Source organism: Peromyscus maniculatus, chromosome 1, assembly GCF_049852395.1.
Source record: "Peromyscus maniculatus bairdii isolate BWxNUB_F1_BW_parent chromosome 1, HU_Pman_BW_mat_3.1, whole genome shotgun sequence".
NCBI lineage: Eukaryota > Metazoa > Chordata > Mammalia > Rodentia > Cricetidae > Peromyscus > Peromyscus maniculatus.
This window is the reverse complement of record NC_134852.1, coordinates 199,903,575-199,919,158: the sequence shown is the minus strand read 5'-3', so window position 1 is coordinate 199,919,158 and position 15,584 is coordinate 199,903,575. Positions and strand designations below refer to the sequence as shown.

Here is a 15,584-nt window from a genome sequence, read left to right as displayed (position 1 = left end):
TGAACTATTATGAAATGCTTGAGAATAAATTGTACCACACATCTGTGTGCAGGGCCGTGTGTGACATGCATAGGGTCAGAGACGGCGTGTGTTGGGGTCTCTCTGTTCACTGAGTAAGTTCCGGGGGTCAAGCCCAGGTCACCAGACTTTGTGGCGAGTACCTCACCACCTCCCTGGCCCCTTGCTTTGTACTTCTGAGACAGTCTCACTCTGTAACCCAGGCTGGTCTTGAACTCATGGCAACCTTTCTGCCTTGGCCTCTCCGGTTCTGGATTAGAGGCATGAGCCACCGTGCCTGGCTAAGTTTGGTTTTTATTTTTTTAAGTTTATCTATGTTTTTAAAGTATTATTTTGTGTTTGTGAGTGTTTTGCCTGCATGTGTGTCTGGGCACCACATACATGCCTAATGCTTGGAGAGCCCAGAAGAAAGTGTGTTGGATCCCCTGGAACTGGAATTACAGGTGGCTGTGAGCCACAATGTGGGTGCTGGGATTGGACCCAGGTCCTCTGAAAGAGCAGCCAATGTTCTTAACTACTGAGCCATCTCTCCAAACCCCCAAGTTCAGTTTAGAATAAAGTATATTTTTCTAGTAGAAAGACTTACCCATAACTACTGGCTACTATAAAAAGCTAACTATCCAGAAAAACTGGGCCACCTTTTAAAAAATATATATTTTACATTTATTTGTGTGTGTGTGTGTGTGTGTGTGTGTGTGTGTGTGTGCATGCACCACAGCATGTATATGAAGATCAGAGGACAACTTGTGGGAGCCAATTTTCTCCTCCCACTGCGTGGTTCTCAGGGATCAAATTCAGGTCAGTCTTGGTGACAAGCACCTTCACCTGCCACGCTATCTTGTCAGCCCCCACCTGTCTTTTACAGACGAGGTGGCTAAGCGTGGCCGCTTGCCCAAGGTGAAGGTTGTGTAGAACTTGGTCTCCTGCTGACTTCAGCAGGCCTTGGAGCCCGGGGAGGGGTAGGAGAGCTCCAGGGCAGCAGAGCCAGCAGGTCCGTGAGGCCTTGGGGGTCTGCTTTTTCTAGGTTAGTGCTGCAAGCAGCCTTCTTCTGGCAGAAGAAGAGCTGGCTTCTGCTTCTTTGAAGCATTGGTTGGCTCCTGGCCCAGGGAATGCCCAGCTCCACCGACAGAGAAAGATGCTTTCCTGGACGCGTGGAGGCAGACTGGAGAGAACAGGAGAGTTGTCACCCCTGGCGAGGCTGAAGAAAAGCGCCCTGAGCTGGGATGAGCTGCAGGGCCTGTGCTGGGTGCCCTGGTGGAAACCACAGGCATGACTGAGGGTGTGGGATTGAGATGAGTAAGAAGTGGAGGAAGGGGAGGCCTTCCTGGCTGGAGAGGAAGCCTTGGAAAATGTAGCGTTCCCACTACCAAAGCAATTTCCAGGGCTTCCTCGTTCACTGAAACTGATCATCCCCTGTGGAAGACCCAGGCTGTTGTGTGACCATGACCAAAATCCTCCTGGCGCCCTCCTTTGGCTTGTCCCCGAGTGAGCATGTCTTGTGGAGGCATCAGCGTCTGGCACATCTCGCCCATGGTTGTGTTTTTAAACCGTTTCAGTTTTCATGGCACTGGCTCCTCAGCCTTGTATCACCCCTGAAGTACAAAGGCATCTAGCTGGAAATGCGGCTGATTGATGGAGTTCCACAGCCAGCCCATGTGGCAATGGTGTGATGGAGTGTCAGTACGGCTCACGTGTCGTGCGCTTGTACATACGTGGGCGCATGCCACGACTCCCAGCCAAGGCAGCACCCACTGCTCAGCTGGCCTGGACACACGATGCTGGGCAGGAGGGAGGAGCGCTTCCCAGATTCCAGGATCTCAGGAAAGAAGTCAAGGTAGCCTTGAGGCCCTGGGTCCTGCTCCCTTAGCAGCCTCCACAGCTCCTATCACCCGCTTTCTCCTGCTGGGAAAGTAGGAAGTTGGACCGGAAGAGAACAGCAGCCTGGGCAAAGGCCCAGCCAGAATTCTGAGCTTGCTTGCTAAAGTGCAGATTTTCAGGCCCTGCCCAGGCCCACTCGGCATGGGCTCCCAAGGATTGTTTTATTTTGAGATGGGTCTCCTGTACTCCAAGCTGGCATTAAATTCTCTTTGTGATGGAAGCTGGCCTTGAACTCCTGATCCTCCTGTCTTCACCTCCTGTGTGCAGAGATCACAGGCATGAAGCCTATATACTATACTGCCTAAGAACTCTTACACTAAAGCAGAGCTTACATTCTGGCTGTGGACCGATGGCCACATTCAGGCTTGATAGACAGTGGAGGTAGCAGGAGAGAATGTCGCTGGATCCCCACGGGCCTGGGCCAGCTCTTTGAAGATGCTTTCAGTTGGAGGTAGGCCACAAGGAACTGTCAAGAAACAGGGTTCTAAGCCTACCCTCCCCCCACGCCCAACCTGGCCTCATCAGGGGCGGTGATGAGACTCTGCCATAAGGCTGTTCCTGGTCGGGGGAGGCACCCCAGTTGTGGTCCAGCAAAGAAATGCTTCCCACCACAGCCCTCGGCCAGAAGACGACAGCATGTTGCTCCTTCAGCTTTCTGGTTTCTAGACATGTGACACCGGGACAGCATTTCCAGTAAGGATGAGGCCAGTGGAAAAACAAAGACTCGGGAAATGTGCCTTGCTTATTGTATTAGCACCTTTTTCTGATCCGAAGTTACTTAGTTTAGAAACAGAAATGTGCCGTGTGGAACGGGGTTGGCTTGCAGCCTCTTTATAATTGGTCAGTTTCGAAATGTGAAGGCAAAGAGGTTTTTTTCCAAAGTTTCAGGAAGTTTAGAAGGAAAAGCGTGCTTTTCCCTGACTCTCTCTTTGCCCCTTGGATCTTGTCGCCACGTGACCCGAGCAGCTGGCCTAAGGACAGACTGAGTTAACATCAGGACAGGAGTCTTGCATTAAGATAGCGGGGCCATGTCGGGATCTCTTACATTCCCCGGCTCAGGGGACATTGGCCCCTTGTCCCCACCTTCCGTCAGCTCTGCTTCTGACTTGTATGTGTGGGACGTCTGTGGTCTCAGCCATAGCTTTTCCTGATTTGGGTCTCCCCAGGTCACCCTGGGTCCCTGGAGGTTCCCTGGGTGTTAAACAGGGTCCAAGTGAGTAGATAACCATCCCTGCAGGAGGGTGACAGGCCAGCCACACAGGCCACACTAAGACTGTCTCTGTACACTGACAGTGGCCCCATGGAGACCTTGCACGTGGTTAGATTTGTCAGGGAGGGACATGCCTCTGTTCCCTGCCGGCCCCACCAGTCTGGTGGCTCCTGGGTCCTCATTGGATCCCAGTGCTCTGATTTCAGAGCCATCCCCACACTCCTGTGACCCTGTGGACAGCAGTGGCAGTCCGGGAGACAGGGAGGGTCCTTGAAGGCTGAATGGATAAGAAGCAAGTTTCTGAGAAAGTGCTAGTTCTGGGTCTTCCTTCCAGGACCACGTGGTTGCAGCTGGACCTAGAACTGGCCTCCTAGGCTCTGGCCGCAGCTGTTTTATAGATTTGTTTGCTAAGTAACCGAGAACCTATTATGTGCCAGGCCATGTGGTCCCAGCTTCAAGGATACCAAGATGAACTTGAGGTCTTTTTCTTCCAGTTGGGTGGAAGAATAAGTCAACCAGTGTGTCAATAAATACAATAGCACAAGTACCACAGGTGGGTGGGGTAAAGCAATTGAGAGTCTCCATGCCAGGCATATAGCCCTGCCAGGGAAATGCCAGACCACTCACAGTTTACTAAGGGTTTTGTCTATTTCTTTGTTTATTCATTTATTTTTGTTGTGCTAGGATGTGTCACTTTTTTATTGCTGTGACGAAACACCATGACCAAGGCAACTTAGAGCAGAGAGAGTCTAATTGGGCTTATAGTTCCGTAGGGTTAGAGTCTATGATGGCGGAATACTGGCATGGCAACAGGCGGCTGGAGCAGCGAGCTGAGAGCTCACATCTTGGACCATAAGCAGGAGACAGAGTGCATACTGGGGATGGTGGGAGCCTTTTACGCCCTCAGAGCCTGTCCCCAGTGACACACCTCCTCCAACAAGGCCACACCTCCTAATCCCTCCCAAAGAGTTCCACCAACTAAGAACCAGGCATTCAAACATAAGAGCTAATGGGGGCCATTCTCATCCAAACCACCACATAGAGATTAAACCCCAGGCATGCTAAGTAAGTTGTCTACCTCTGAGCTATATAGCTCCAACCCCAAGCCCTCCTTTTTTTGGAGACAAAGCCTAAATTGTCCAGTGTCTAGAGTTTCTATTGCTGATAAAAAACACCATGACCAAAAGCAACTTGGAAAGGAGAGGGTTTATTTCATCTTACAGTTCACGGGCCACACTCCATCACGAGGGGAAGTCCAGACAGGAACCTGGGAGCAGAAGCTGAAGCAGGGGCCATGGGGGAACACGGTTTACTGGCTTGCTCCTCATGGTTCACTCAGCCTGATTTCCTATCCCATCTAGGACTACTCCCTAGAGGTAGCCCTGCCCACAGTGGGCTGTAACCTCCACACCAATCATCAGCCAAGCATTTTCCTGATTAAGATTCTTTCCCAGATGACCCTAGCTTATGTCAAGTTGACATAAAAAGTAGCCAGCCCGCGTGCACACACATGTGCGCGGGCACACACACAAAAGAAACTAGCCAGCAAAGCCATACTGACTGTGAATTTGTGCACTTCCTGCCTCAGCCTCCTGAGTGCCAGGCAAAGAGAACGCAACTGTGCAGAAGGTATCTGTCTGTCTGTCCAGTCACAGCACTTGATGGCCCAGTGTATAGACATCTTCTAAACTGGGTATCTAAGCTACCTGTGGTGACACACGCCTGTAATCCCAGCAGAGGAAGCAGGAGTTCAAGGTCATACTCAGCTACATAGCAAGTTTCAGGCCAGTCTAGGTACATTGAGACACTCTCTAAACATCAGGACATCTCTAAACATCAGGGCTCTTAAAAAAAATTCCCATTACCTGGGAGACTGAGGCACATGGATCATGAGTTTGAGGCTAGCCTGGGCTACATAGTATCTCAGTAAGGAAACATAATAAAGTAAATTGAGCATCTAGCTCCTCCACATCTCCAAGTACTGACCCCGAGGTACTGTTTTCAGAGACGTAATGCAGATCATCACTGGCTAATAGAAACGGTGCACCTGAGTGGGAGGAAACTTGCCCCGGGGCCTCCTCCAGCCTTCCTTTTAGAGGAGGACCCTGGAGCAGGCCCCCAGAGACACCGTTCCCACCCATAAGAGGAGTACAATAATTCTAGCTGATTTCCTGGCCATGGTCCCCCACCTAAGTGTCAGTCATTAGGACATGCTCCCTAGGGCTCTGCCTGTGGCCTCTTTTAGGGACAAGTCTCCATCAAGCCAGACTCCCCAGAATTGATGATGGACTAGCATTGACAGGACAAAGAACAGCCTTCTCCGAACGCAGGAAGACATGGGACGGGGCTCAGAGAAGTGAGCAGGAGACAGGACAACACAGATTCTGTGCTGGGTTTTGTTCCTTGGCGGGAAGCTCGGCCTGTGCTGTGGAATGGAAGGGTTAACTCCACCCCCGGCTCCCCCCAGCCCCCCCCCCCCCGCGGCCCCCCACCCCCCCACCCCCACCCCCTCCCCGTCCTGCAGGCACTCTCCTCAGCTGCTGCTTTCTGGGCAAAGCTCAGTCACCTGAGAGCCAGCTGTGGGGATTTCCCCAGCAGTGAGGCGTGCATGCATGCTTCTATGTGCGCGCGCACACAACTCTGTTTACGTGACGTCTGTAAACTCGGGGGACCTGTCCAAACCCTTGCAGAGCGGGGGCTGGCCAAGTCAGGAGAGGCCCAGGGCCTTCTAGCAGACACTGTGGGGAGGGGGCTGACTGAACCTGGATTTCACCAGTCTTGGTAGATAAGCATGTTGCCCCTGCACAGACTCCCATTTCCTGTGACATCCATCTTGCCACACAACTGTATTGGTTATGGGTGTTTGGTTTTTTTTAAAGCCCTTGGAAGACTTTGAAGCAAATGTTGTCAGTCAGCAGCTTTCTGGGATGTTTTCCTGGGCCTGAGGGCCTGTCTGTGTACCATGGTGTCCAGGAAGGTCAAGGGCATTCCCCAGCCTCAGAAGGCCTGCATGTAGCTCAGGAGGGCAACTCTGGGCTAAATTAATGTCATGCCACAGGCATCCACTGAGGGTTAACTGGGCACTTAGAGTGTCTGAGGTATGGTGGAGTCAAAGAAATTTCAGGGCTAACTGGAGAGACAACACCTTTGGTGTGTGTGCTAGGAATGGAACCCAGGGCCTTGGCACATCCTAGGCAAGTGCTCTCACACTGGGATATGTGCCTAGCCTGGCTCAGTGTGTTTTTACTAAACACCTACTATGTGCCAAGACTACAGCCCTGGCAGGCATTCTGGAGCTGGGTGAAACTGAGCAATACAGGGAAAAGATGAGTGAGATAGACTGACCATAAAAAATGGGTATCTCCAGCTTCAGTTCGGAAAAGAACCCTTACCTGGCTTCTGTGGCTTGTGAGCCTTGCTCAGAGTCAGGCCCTGTTACACCAGTCAGGGGGCTCCCCCTGGTTCATCTCTCCCAGGCCACTCCAGGGAGCCTCAGAGCAGAAGGATGCTCTTTGGGGGTGGCGGTGGGGGGGGGCAGGCTGCTTCAAGCCAGGGGCTTCTGGAGCAGACAAGATCATTCAGGGGGGCGGTTGTACAGTCCCTCCTCCTGTGCTGAGGACAGCGACAGAGCTAGAACAGCAGGGCCCAGCAGGGCGTGTGGGCGGTGCTCACCGAACGGCTGGCAGTTGGTTCTTTGATCTGATAGCCGGAGTCCAGAATGAGAGACGGGATGTTCTACACCAGATTGTCCTGGACGAGAATGTCCATCCTGATGTGCTGCCCTTGCCTCCCTCCCTCCAGTCCTTTGCCCCGCCCCCCCATCCGGCTCCTGGAGGGGCTTGCCAGGGGATGGGTAGGCACAGGACTAAGTCTGTAGGCTGGCTGCCTGGCTGGCCTACTGAAGTCACTGGCCCACGTCTGTGCAGCCCTTGTGTGTGTGTGAGCACACACAATGCCCTAAGTGGGGGCTTCTCAGAGGCTGGTGGGTGGAGGAACTGTAAGGAGACATCTCGGGGCGTAGGGAGGACCACCAGGGCAGACCACCCCGTGGAGGGAGTGGCTGGGGTGTGGAATTTTCAGTCTTGTGTTTGTTTCTTCTCTGTTGCACACAAGCAGCAGGCCTCCGAGAGAGGTAAGGACCTGAGAACTGAGGGGGTGGACACACCCAGGCAGCGGCTGAGTGGGGTCAAGCCCAGCTGCTGGCAGCAGATGCTAGGCCCCACCCACCCGTTTCCCCACCCAGTGCCCCTTCGTCTGCCCACGCATCTCCCCACTAACGTGGCCACCTGTCTTTAAACAGAAGCTTCTGGTCGGGGCAGCTTGCAGGCCCTGCCTGCTACTCTCTGCTGAAGCCCCCCCCCCCCAACAGCTGAGGGTTCCCAAGGTGGCTTTCCTCCCGCCCACTTGGCTGGACCGACCCGGTCCCAGCCCTGGCTCGGGAAGGCATCCTTTTCTTGGTCCTTTAGAAGCTATGGACCACTCCCATTTCCCCACCTGAGCAGACAGTCTGTCTGTTTTCTCTGAGCAGCTCATGCTTCAGGGTCCAGTACATTCCTACCCTAGGCTGGGCTGTCCCACGTGTACCCTGGATTCTGGGAAACTCTGGGGGAAGGAGACCTTTGTAGCTGCATGCAGAACGTGGGAACATGGCTGCTTTAACACAGAGGAGCACAGCAGAAATAAATAGGGCCAGAGGGGTGCCCAGAAAATGAGGTCTCCCACTAGGGCCCCTTGGTTCCCGATCCCTGGCCCACTGCCTGGGCTCCACTCTTCTTGCTGTGGGGCCTTGGGACATTAACTCCCCTGGGCCTCAGTTCCCTCCTCTTCCTATAGGCGGATTGTTGTACGGGTTAAGTACAGTGTATGTCAATTGATCCACACCGTGCCCCACCCTCCTCAGGTTGTGTGAGAAGTGATGTCGTCTACCTGAATCGTATGCAAGTGGTTTTCTCTCGGTGTGTCCCTGAGTCCCCACATGGTCTTTCTGGCCTGTGTGATAGGACCAGGAGGCCAAGAGGTCACAGAGAGGGGAGATTGGAGACAAAAGCTTGGGATTTTCTTGTCTTTCAGATCCCCGTCAGTAACCTAGCCCTACTAAATTCCTTAAGTACTTCTTCCTGTGGCTTGGAACCTGTAGTACAGCCACTTAGGGCTTGGGCAAAACTAGCTGCCTACTTTAACAACTGAAAATATGGAACCTCTTTTTCATAAATGGTGCATGATTTCAACCCACTACAGCATTAAGCTAGCCCAAGGCCCTTGTGTCTGTGTACAGGATCCCAGAAGGCTGCACAGAGCACTCCTCTAGGAAGCCAGCCCTGCCGGGGAGGCTGGGAGCAGGATGCAGGGCATGTGGAGGAAGGCATTGCTATGGTGACATTAACCCATCACCCTCCAGTCCAAGATCACGGTCTTTCCTCTGCTCACACCAGCGTAAGCTTCCCAAGGCTGCCAATCTGAGAAGCAGTTCATGTACCGTCTTAGTTCTTCTGTTGTAGGAACAGATGCCTGAGCCTGGGTTATTTATTTATTTATTTATTTATTTATTTACTTACTTACTTACTTATTATTTATTGAGACAAGATCTCATGTAGCCCAGGATGGCCTCAGAATTGCTGTGTGGCTGAGGATGACCTTAAGTTTCTGACCTTGAGTTTCTGACACTTCTGCCTCTTCCTCCCAAATGATGGGATTACAAGGAAGGTCTTCAATACCTGACTTTATGTGGTGCTGGGATTTGAACCCAGGGCTTCACACATGCTAGGCAAGTACTCTGCCAACTGAGCTACATCCTCAGCCTCAAGACTGGGTAATTTTTATAAAGAAAAGGGGTTTAGCCAGGTGTGGTGGTACACACCTTTAATCCCAGCACTCGGGAGGCAGGTGGATCTCGGAGTTTGAGGCCAGCCTGGTCTACAGAGTGAGTTCCAGGACAGCCAGGGCTACACAGAGAAACCCTGTCTTGAAAAACAAAACAGAAAGAAAGGGGTTTATATTTTGGTTCAAGGCTCAGGAGGCCGAGAAGTCCGTGGTCACAGAGTTCCCTCTGCTCAGCAGCAGACCGCAGAAGGGCAGGTGGGCATGTGCAGAGGGGACAAAGGAAGCCCAAGACCCACATCAGAAGCTAAGCCATTCCCGGGAGAAGGGCATTAACCCCTTCCCGATGGTTGCGCCACCACATGACCCAAACACCTCCCGTGAGGCCTTGCCTCCCAGCACTGCCCTTTGGAAACCACGTGATCTTCAACCAGGATGAACCAAGGTCTGACAGAGCATAGAAGTGAGTTGGGGAACTGGCCTTTGGCCTTTTCGTCCTGTCTTCGTCATCTTATTTTGTGGTGTGCTCTCCCAGGGGCAGTGGTCTCTTTCATGGCTGTGTCTGCTCCCGCTCCCTAGAGTAGCCGTCAGTGTAGACACTTATTCTGTAAAACACGGATGAACCAGGTGGGACAAGTGGAGCCCTTGTGTGTCCATGTCAGACACTGGGGGGATAGGGACATGCTCCACACATGAAAACAGCCCCTGCAGCTGCTGCTGCTGCCGCCGCTGCCGCCGCCATTAAATACGGGGCTGGCAGCTACAGGCTGGCAGCAGTGGCCAGGTTTCCCGGTGGCGTAGTCGAAAAGGGAAGGAAGCACACGGAGTCTAGGAAAGTTAAGAAGTTGTCTCTGTGCAAAGCTGAACTGTAGCAAAGGAAGGGGGGGGAGGGGGGGAGCCTAGGATGCAGCTGGTTGCTTCCAAGCTGCTCAGAGGTATGAACAATAGAATTCCCTAAGAGGGAGAGGCCTCCCCTGAGATCCTGAAGGAGGGCAGGGCTGGGGAGGCCAGGGATTTGCATTCCATGGGGCCTGGCAGAATCCCTGAGCTGTGAAAACTGGTCCCCCAAGCCTTTGGCTCACTGTCATTCTCCATGGGGTTTGGGCCGTTGGCAGCCCCCGCCACCCCCCACCCCACCCCATCCCTCCACCCAGGCCTGCAGCCCACCATAGGTTTATTAGTTTGGAATGTGGGACGTGTTCTCCTCCGGGGAAGTGTCCTGCACACACGGTTTAAGACGGGACTGGGCGTGTGGCGCTTGATTCCCACAGCTCTGCAGCTGCTCGAGGTCAGAGGCTTCAGGGGGGCGGGGCGGGGTGACACCCCGCATTTAGAGTAGGCAGAACAGCCAGACCTTGGGGAAGCTTCTGGAAATTCAAGAGTACCTGCCTGTCATTCGTGGCTTCTTCCTCATCAGCCAGACCCGATAGGAGCCAGAGGCAGGTGGATCTCCTGGTCAGCCTCCTACGTGTGCACCAGGCCTGGTGTTTGGTCATACCTGCAGACACTGCATTTTTCTCTGGGCCTAGATTCTTGGTAGTATGGCTGGCCAGCAGGAACAGTTGTGACAAGAACGTGGATGTCACAGATAACTGAAAGACCCTGTCTCTACACCATCGGATCACCCTGGAACCCACAGCTTCAGCTGCTGTCTGCTTCCCATCGGACCCCAGAGGCTGGTTCCCACCTGCCATGTCAGGGTGAAAACTCTCTGAAAAAGACGGGGTGTTGGGCCTTTTTGCTGCCGCACTATGGGAGGAAAAGAGGATCAGATGGTTGGATGTCCCACTTCAGCCACTGTAAATGGCAAAGCGAGCACAAGGCCCAAGGCTGTTACTCTTCCTCCGTATCTCTGCTCCCGATGCTTTGCTCAATCTTTTCATGGCTGTAGCAAATACCTGAGGGAACAATTTAAAGGGAGGATGAGTTTATTTTGGCTCATGGTGTCCCAGAGGTCATGGTCAGAGTCACGGATCAAATCTGCAGCTGTGGTCTGGATGCTTCTCCAGCTCACAGCACTGTTTCAGGAGTCTGTGGGGCCCTTAGGAGGCGAGGCCTCGCTGCTGGGAGTAGCTCACCAGGAACCAGCCTTTGAAGGTTATACCTGCCCCGGGTTCTAGCCGCGCTCCCTCTTTCTTGGCCCACCATGCTGTGAACAGCTGTTCACACTGCTGCTGCCATGAAGTGAGCTTCCCCACCACGCTGGACTGAAACCGCGGGCCCGGATCCAGCTTTCTTCTTCAGCTGTCTGCCAGGTCACAGTAATGCAAACGTAACTAACAAATTCAGCCACATCGCTGTGGGCTGCGGTGTGCCAGAATATTCCTGGCGGCAAGAGTCTGTGGCAAAGCAAAGTTGTTCACCTCACTGCAGCCAGGAAGCAGAAAGAGAAGGAAGGGGAGGGGCCAAGATGCATCTTTGGGGCCATGCATCTCGTGACCTGCTTCCTTCCAGGTGGGCTGCATTCCCTGCTTCTTTCCCACTCCATTGCTTAGGTCCAAGGCCTCAGGATCCAATCACTTCCCTGAACAGCTAGAGGCAAGACCTGTAATCCAGAGGCTTGTGGGAGATGTTTCATGTTCAAACATAACTCTGCCTTCAAAACTGTCTCCTTTTGGGGGGGCAGTTGGTTTTTCAGAAACTGAACCTGTGTGCTAGTTTCTCTGGAAAGATGGTCTTTTTCCAGGACTCGTTTGATCACATGTATTATGGCAAGTACCAGGTTTCTGCCAGGAAAGTCGAGAACGTCAGACGACCACCTGAGAGATCAGTAGGCCTGAATGATGTAGTTGGCAGGTGTTGAATATTGAAGCCCAGAGAAATTAAGCCCTTTGCCCAAGGCCACAGAGCTAGCTCCCAGCAAGGCCAGGCAAGCAGATTGTCGTCCCGTGCCCCTCCTTTTGTGGCAGACTGTGTCCCTGTCCTGCGGGACCCTGGCTTCTTGGTCAGCAGAGGACAGGGAAATAAAGCAGCAGTTGGTTTGTGTTGGTCACAGCTGTTCCTTGGCTGTGCCTGCCTCTTGCCCCAGAGCCAGCAGCCCTGTGTGCCTGCTGGCCGGAGGGCCTGGTTGTGAGAGCCAGAGGATCTCTTCTGCTCATTAGAATGAGGTGGAAGGGGTCCTTCCCACCCCAGGAGAGAGCTTGCCAGGCAGGCCTGGGAGCAGCAGGGTTGGATTTACTCTGCACACCCAGGGATTGGGAAATGAGTCGCTTTTAAAAAGACAGGCTTGTTTCTAGTCTATTCCATTTTCCTCTGAGGACAGGGAAGAAAATGCCTGCTTCTGGAGCTTGAAGCAGGATGGGCGTGCGCTCAGGTGTCCAGCCTCTGGCTACTTCCAGCCTACCTTGTGCTTCTGTGAATAAGGTGGATGGGCCAGTTACTGTTTTTAGTATAATCACTGGATGATTTAGAGAGAGATAACAGAGACAGAGACAGAGACGGGCAGGCAGACAGACGAGAGATTGACCCTAGGTTCTCAGCTATGCCAGCCAGGCACTTTACCATTGAGCTACACTCCCAGCTCTCTTTAGCTTTTGAGACAGAATCTAAGTGGCCCAGGCGGGCTTTGAACTCCTGGTCATCCTGCCCCACCTCCCAAGTGCTGGGATTAACAAGTTTTCCCATCCCCAACCTGCTTATGCACTATCATGGTAGAGCTGAGTGGTCTTCCCAGAGATCATCTGGCCCCTGGCACCTAAGGTAAGTTTTCCCTGGCTCCTGCCTAGCAGAATGAGCCTTCCTGGGTTGTCCACACCCAGGCAGAATGCCTTTCCGTGGCTCACTAGAGGAGGTTTGCCTTTTCTCAAAACATTTCCTCCTGAGGAACCCAAAGGGAACCACAGAGGAAGAGGGGGTTCCAGATGTGGACGCAGGCAGGTCAGGCCCCCAATCCCACGTCCCTCTGTACAGGGCCCTCCTTGTCTGTAGCTACTTAGAACCTTGGTGGTCCTCGGCATGTCTGCCCCTTTTCAACTATGAGGGCAGCCCTGCCAGCTGCCGGGCTTGGTGAGAGGTTCTGGCCTGAGACCCAGCCCTGTGTGTTCCTTATTCTGGCTGGCCCAGTCAGAGGTTGATGGCGGAAAGCATCTCAGACCAGATGCAGGAGTTTTCTCGGGGTGTCTAACACAGTGTATCATTCAGTTACCATCCTTGTGTCTGGGGCCACGACTTCCCTGGTGCCTCCAGAGCTGAATGAAACTGAGAGCCAGGCTCATGCTCCCTACATCATGGAAAGTGTTGGTTACCAGCCGTGTGGCTAACCTTTAGTAAGCACTGGTAATTACTAGGCATCATGGTGGCTACTGGTATTACCTCATTTAGTCACCACAGCAGCCAAGAAGGTAAGCATATCACTTTACCCTGAATTTTACAAGCTCAAGAATAGGCTTTGAGGGGCTGGAGAGATGGCTGAGTGGTTAAGAGCACTGGCTGCTCTTCCAGAGGACCCGGGTTTGACTCTCAGCACCCACAGGACAGCTCACAACCGTCTGTAACTCCAGTTCCAGGAGATCCAACAGCTCTTCTGGCCTCCTCGGGCACCAGGGATGCAAGGGATGCACAGACATCCATGCAAGCAAATCACTCATATATGGAGAATAAAATAATTTATTTAAAAAAAGAAAGACTAGACTCCAAATGATTAAGTAACTTCCCTAGAGGGGCGGGGCCTGGGTTGGTACCCAGGCCTGAGACCCCAGAGACCTCTCTAAGCAACTCACTCTTGAGTTACAGTGAAATTTGAAACAGCAGCTTCCCAGTTCTCGGGGCTGGGGTGGGCGTGGTGGGGGGGAGTATTTACTGAGCAAGTGTGTAGTGTGCTTGAAATGGTAGCATCAAGCTCTGATTGTCTGATTGGTGTCCCTGCAAGAGGTGGGCATTGTACTAGCTGTGTAAACTTGAGTGAGAAACTTAATCTCGCTGGTTCAGTTTGTCTGCAAAATGGAGGGGTAGCAGTACCTGCTGTCGTGGGTTTGTCCCGGAGAGTAACTGAGTAGCCCTTATGTGAAGACTTTCGCACAAAGACCACAAATGCCGGATCAGTGTTGACTACTGTTATCTGCTGCAGAGAGGTCTGCAGCTTCCCCCCCTTCCCCCAGCCAGTGCTACAGCCCTGCAGGGGGTTGCCTCTCCTATATGCAGCCCGACACCAGCCTTCTGACTGTCTCCCGCAGCCAGGGCCCTGCACTTGGGGTTATCTGCAGGCATGGTTCCGTTCTATCTCATGGACACCTGGGCCAGTCACTTCCCATATGAGAAATGTCTCCTTAACAGTTTGAGGCCGGAGGTGTGTGCCCACCTCCCGAGTCCATCAGGAGGAGGGTGACTGGTCCGAGAGTGCCTGTGCTGACCTCTGGTGTTCGTGGGGACTTCTGATATTCCAGAAATGTTTGAACCAGGACTAGCTGGGCGGCTCAGCCAATAAAGGTGTTTGCTGCATGAGCCTGGTAACCTAAGCTCAAACCCTGGAACACACGTAAAAGTGGAAAGAGAGTTGATTCCCTAAAGGTGTCCCCCTGTGGCATGCCACCCAACACACCACACACACACACACACACAATTAGAAATGTTCATTTCAGTGAACAGGTAAAGGGTTTCTCCCCGTCATAGTGCTGATGATGTCTTAGCCCATAAAGACCTGTCCCCCATCACACTTTGGTTTTATCTCCCTCTTGGCAGGAGACAACATAGCCCTGTTTCACAGGTGAGAAAACTGAGGCCCAGATAGCACACCACTGTCTGAGTCTGGAATGTAGTCGTCGTGTCTCCCCACCACTAAAGGTCCCTCTTCTGGGCCAGGGTGAGATGAAGGTCTGTGGGACAGTGGTTCTCAACCTGTGGGTCACAGCCCCTGTGACAGCTGAACAACCCCGTCACAGGGGTCACCAAGACCATCGGAAAACACAGCTATTTGCATTATGATTCGTAACAGTAGCAAAATTACAGTTATGAAGTAGCAACAAAACAGTTTTATGGGTGGGGGTCCCCACAACATGAGGAGCTGTAGTCAGGGGTCACAGCGCTAGGGAGGCTGAGAACCCCTGCTGTGGGAGTCTTCTGCTCCCTGCGTCACCATCCACTGGTGGGTGCAGCTGTGGCAAGGGCTGAACAAGACTTCAAGGCAGAGTGTGTATTATACAACTTGAAAACTGCCCTGACATTTGAGGTCCTGGGTCTGGTCTGCTGAGCCCGCTGGCCTGTGACAATCCTTGGAGCCACCAGGCCCCATGGGACTAGCCTCCCACATGGCCACAGAGGCAGAGCCGGGCGGGATGCCTTCTCCAGCCCCCACTAAAGCCGAATCCCGTTGCAGGGAGGGCCTGGGTCAGAAGTCCACTTCAGAGATGCCTGTGTTTCAACAGACACCTCATTATCCCAGCCAGCCTCTGTAATCATACAGGCCCACGCCCAGCAGTCATCCCAGGCCAGGAAATCACTCCCTCCCCTCCCCCGCCTTCCGCCCAGGGCGCCCTGAACCTCGGTGTCTGCAGCCACTCTTCAGTGGCCCTCTTGCCTGCCTAACGGTTTTCTCTCCTGCTTCTCCTTGCTCTCTCGGGGACTCGGCAGTGTGGCTAACCAGCTGGACTGAGTCTCCCAAGAAGGACGTGACAGGTACCGCCTTGCATGCATGCGTGTGAACATGTGTGTCCCAGCATGTGTGCCG

General features: G+C 53.2%; 1 protein-coding gene across 7 annotated transcripts in view; it reads left to right on the top strand.

The window, feature by feature from the left end:
• Sh3pxd2a (SH3 and PX domains 2A) overlaps positions 1 to 15,584 on the top strand; it is a 211,997-nt gene that overhangs the window by 136,358 nt on the left and 60,055 nt on the right. For 5 of the 7 annotated variants that reach the window (XM_016001836.3, XM_006983313.4, XM_076563264.1 and 2 more), the window contains one exon: positions 15,488 to 15,532. The exons of the other annotated variants lie outside the window; for them this stretch is intronic. In XM_016001836.3, the coding sequence (XP_015857322.1) occupies positions 15,488 to 15,532 (45 nt within the window). The remainder of the gene's footprint in view (positions 1 to 15,487; positions 15,533 to 15,584) is intronic. 7 annotated transcript variants of the gene reach the window in all.